The 3,409-nt window shown below is 43.1% G+C and overlaps 1 protein-coding gene across 5 annotated transcripts in view; it reads right to left on the bottom strand.

The window, feature by feature from the left end:
- Window positions 1-3,409, bottom strand: part of FGGY (FGGY carbohydrate kinase domain containing) — a 417,013-nt gene that overhangs the window by 207,757 nt on the left and 205,847 nt on the right. For all 5 annotated transcript variants that reach the window (XM_023515082.1, XM_012807209.2, XM_023515085.1 and 2 more), the window contains exon 7: window positions 1,777-1,905. In XM_023515082.1, the coding sequence (XP_023370850.1) occupies window positions 1,777-1,905 (129 nt within the window). The remainder of the gene's footprint in view (window positions 1-1,776; window positions 1,906-3,409) is intronic.

Raw genomic sequence — 3,409 nt, 5'->3', positions numbered from 1 at the left:
TTGCTAGGAAATAAGGATACTCCCATCTGTCTAGACCTCAAGCGCTCTCTCTGTAAGTCTAATTAAAATCCCAAATCATGACATTCTAATCAAAACCACACATTGCTTGCAATGAAGGTATTTGGAGAAAAACATCTTTGCCTGTAATCAGAACTACATTACAGACCATTCAACCAACCCACAGGTCATCAGTTGTTTACTAATTCTCAGGTACCATGTTACATCCTGAGGACAGAAAGATGAGCAGGACTGACGCTCTTGGCATAGGCCATCCCGTGTCTACAAGTCCTTGTACTATGCCGAAGAACAAGACACTGCTTAGTATTCTGCAGAATAAGGAAACAGATTGCCCTTTATTCTACAGGGTAAGGCCAGTTCACTTTAACCTTGCCTCAACGTGACTTTATTCATTATTAAATGAATCAATTCATCAAGCACCTATAAGAACCAGACACAGGGCTTGGCATAAGAGATACGAGAAAAATAATAGGTGCGTATAACATTCCTCCCTTCAGGGGATTCACAGTCTAGTGGAAAAGACAGGCAGAAATTATAGCACAATGTGATAATTTCTTGAAATAGATTGCTGAAAGAAGAACAATTTGGAGAGCTTTTAGATTATGTCTAAGTGTCCTATAGAGGGCAATGCAGAGAAGAAAAGCATGCGATATGAATCTTTAGGTTAGAGAAGCAAGCGGCTGGGGAAGCGGAGGACCAGTCACTCTGGGCAGAGCACACCTGACAGGAGTAACTGCGTGGACACGGTGCTGGAGGCGTGAGCGAGTGAGCATCTCCTGGCTGCGGGATGAAGTATGAACTGGAATATCCTTAAGGCTTTTGATCATGATCCACAGTAAGAAACTACCTGTCATCAAGGTGTGTAGACACACGAACATCCACGGAAAACGGGAGCACAGCCGGGCAAAGCAGGGCCGACCCTTGGGATGTGCAGTATGCGCTCGGTCTTCCTGCCTGTTCTATTCTATTCCACAATTCAGCAGTCATGTCCTGCTGAATTGATGTCATGAATTATTATGAACCACAGTGTTAAACAAAACATTGTTAGAATGAAAAGCTAGGAAAAAATATATGGTTAGAGTTGAAATGAGAGCTACTGAGAATCAACTACCAAAAAAAGGGAGAAAAACTGCAGTGAGGATGAAGAAGATACATACCCAACCTTACTGGAATTCTTTGTTTCACTGTGCAATTTTTCCATGAAAATTCGGGGAAGAGGCTTTGTTTTTCTTTTGTTTTGTTTTAAATTCACTGTCTCCTGGTACCAGGCCTGACCGTTGTAATGTTCAACTGGTATATGATGAACAAATGCATACATGAGTGACAGGCTTGAGGGTTATGCAGGGGATGAAATAAAGACTATAACCAAATGAATATAGGACACAGCCAAATACATGATGGCAATAAATCTATTAGACTTACAAGAGTTTTGGAGAACCACTAGAAGAAAATAGCATAGGTAAGTACACCAGTTAGAAATTCATGTACCTTTTCCAAATTTTCAGTACAGAAAAGAACCATCCAGACATTCATTCAAATATATTTTGCCATTATCTATGAAGAAATTAATAAAACTATAAGTTCTATATTTCATGAAAAGTTCAATTAATTCTGTCCAAATGCCTAACTGTAAAAGGCTTTTCATTATTGTATCTTGAAGCTCTAGTCCTTGACTTTTGCTTTGAAGACAGGAAAGGCCTGTGTCAGGTTCTGGGGACTACAGCATTTGAGCACCACAGACAGGGACTGAGGAGTTACCTAGTCCTCCCGCATGGGCATCAATGAGTGAAGCTGCCACTGCAGTCCCCACGGGAAGGCCGAGGTCTCTGGCTGCCTCTGGTGTGAGCCCATTTCCGAGAGCAGCTCCAGGAGGCAGCACTTGGTTTCCTGGGTAGAGAGGAGAAAACACAAAGACCCATTACTTTGAAATTCACAACAGCAAAGGGGGTTTTCTTAAGAGAACCTCTTTGCTCCCTCCCTCCTTCCTCTGCATTTCCCCAACTTTGCCAAGATAAAAAACCATGTAACCATGAGGAGTGCCTTTGTTCATCTGGTGAGTTAGGGGCACAGGCTGGGTACCTGTAGTCATTCTGTGGGATGCTTTACTAAGCCAGGAGCGCTAAGGCATCATTCAAACCAAAGAGTCTATTTAGTGGGAAAGTCTAGGAAGAACACAAACACAGTAACCTCTTGAAAACCAGCTTAAGATGCCTGAACTAAGGCAGTCCCCAGGTCACAAACCTGACCTGGCTCTGCAGGTCTGCCCCTAAGTTGAATTTGTATTTAAGTTGGAATAGGTACATTTACCTATTACCTGTAATAGCCTCCACTGGTAAGTGTGAGTCTTCAGTTAGTCAGATATTTGTAACTTGAGGACTTAATGTAATAGCCTCCATTTATAAGTGTGACTTGTACATAAGTCAGATGTTTGTAACTCAGGGACAGCCTGTGTTCCAAATGGGTTCCTAGCACAGCAGATCTACTAGCACACATCACGCATACGTGCACACACACACGTCCACACATCCATACACACTCCCTAGCAGACAGTATTCCTCAGGAGGTTGAAAAAACTTAACTCTGGTTGTTGCCTCCTATTGGAAGATAAGGGGGTGAAGTATTTTTTTGTACCAGCAAAGAATGTGTTAATAGTTTTTCTCAGTTGGAAAACACAGTGCAGTCTAAACCTTGCAAACTTTACAAGGTTGCTACTTGCACAACCATAGGACACAATTTAAATGATGTTCTCTGGAGCTAAGCAACCCAGGGACCCTGACATTTCAAGTGACCTTGAATTTTTGCTATCAGTCAGGCCTTCAGTTAAGAGTTAATTGATTGACTTGCTTTGTGTGGGAGTTGTGGGGCTGTAGAAGACAGTCCTAGCCCTAAACTAGTTAGGAAAGTGAGATAAGGCCACAGAGAACCATGTAAGTGAGACAAGAATGAAGTGATCCATCTGCTGCCAGGTGTTTCACTGAGCCGGAACCCTCCTCTCCTGTCCCCTGAGGAATTCCATAACATAACAAGTACTCTGCACTGCAGGAAGGGGATGGGGTAGACCCATGTACATGCTAAGATCTCTCTGGGCCCCGAGATTCTAGGGCTCAGAATGCACCGTCAGCAATGTGCTCAGTGCTGAGACATTACTTGCCAAGTGCTGGAGGAGATGCTGCAGGCCCTCTGGAGGCAGAGGTGAGAGTGGAGGTCGAGGGGAGGATCTGACGGTGAACAGCTCAACCAGCCTCCTCTAAATGGAAACAAAGCACCTCCACAATACCCACCACTTTTTATTCATCTTAAGTAATGAGTTTCTATCTATAATTAAATATGAAAAAAATGGTTAATAAGAGGAAGAAGAGAAGACTGAAACCACTGTGGTGGCTTCCAGAGT

Source organism: Otolemur garnettii, unplaced genomic scaffold (assembly GCF_000181295.1).
Source record: "Otolemur garnettii isolate 467f Iridium unplaced genomic scaffold, OtoGar3 scaffold00066, whole genome shotgun sequence".
NCBI classification, from domain to species: domain Eukaryota; kingdom Metazoa; phylum Chordata; class Mammalia; order Primates; family Galagidae; genus Otolemur; species Otolemur garnettii.
The sequence above is the reverse complement of the archived record's forward strand: the minus strand, read 5'-3'. Positions and strand labels throughout refer to the sequence as shown.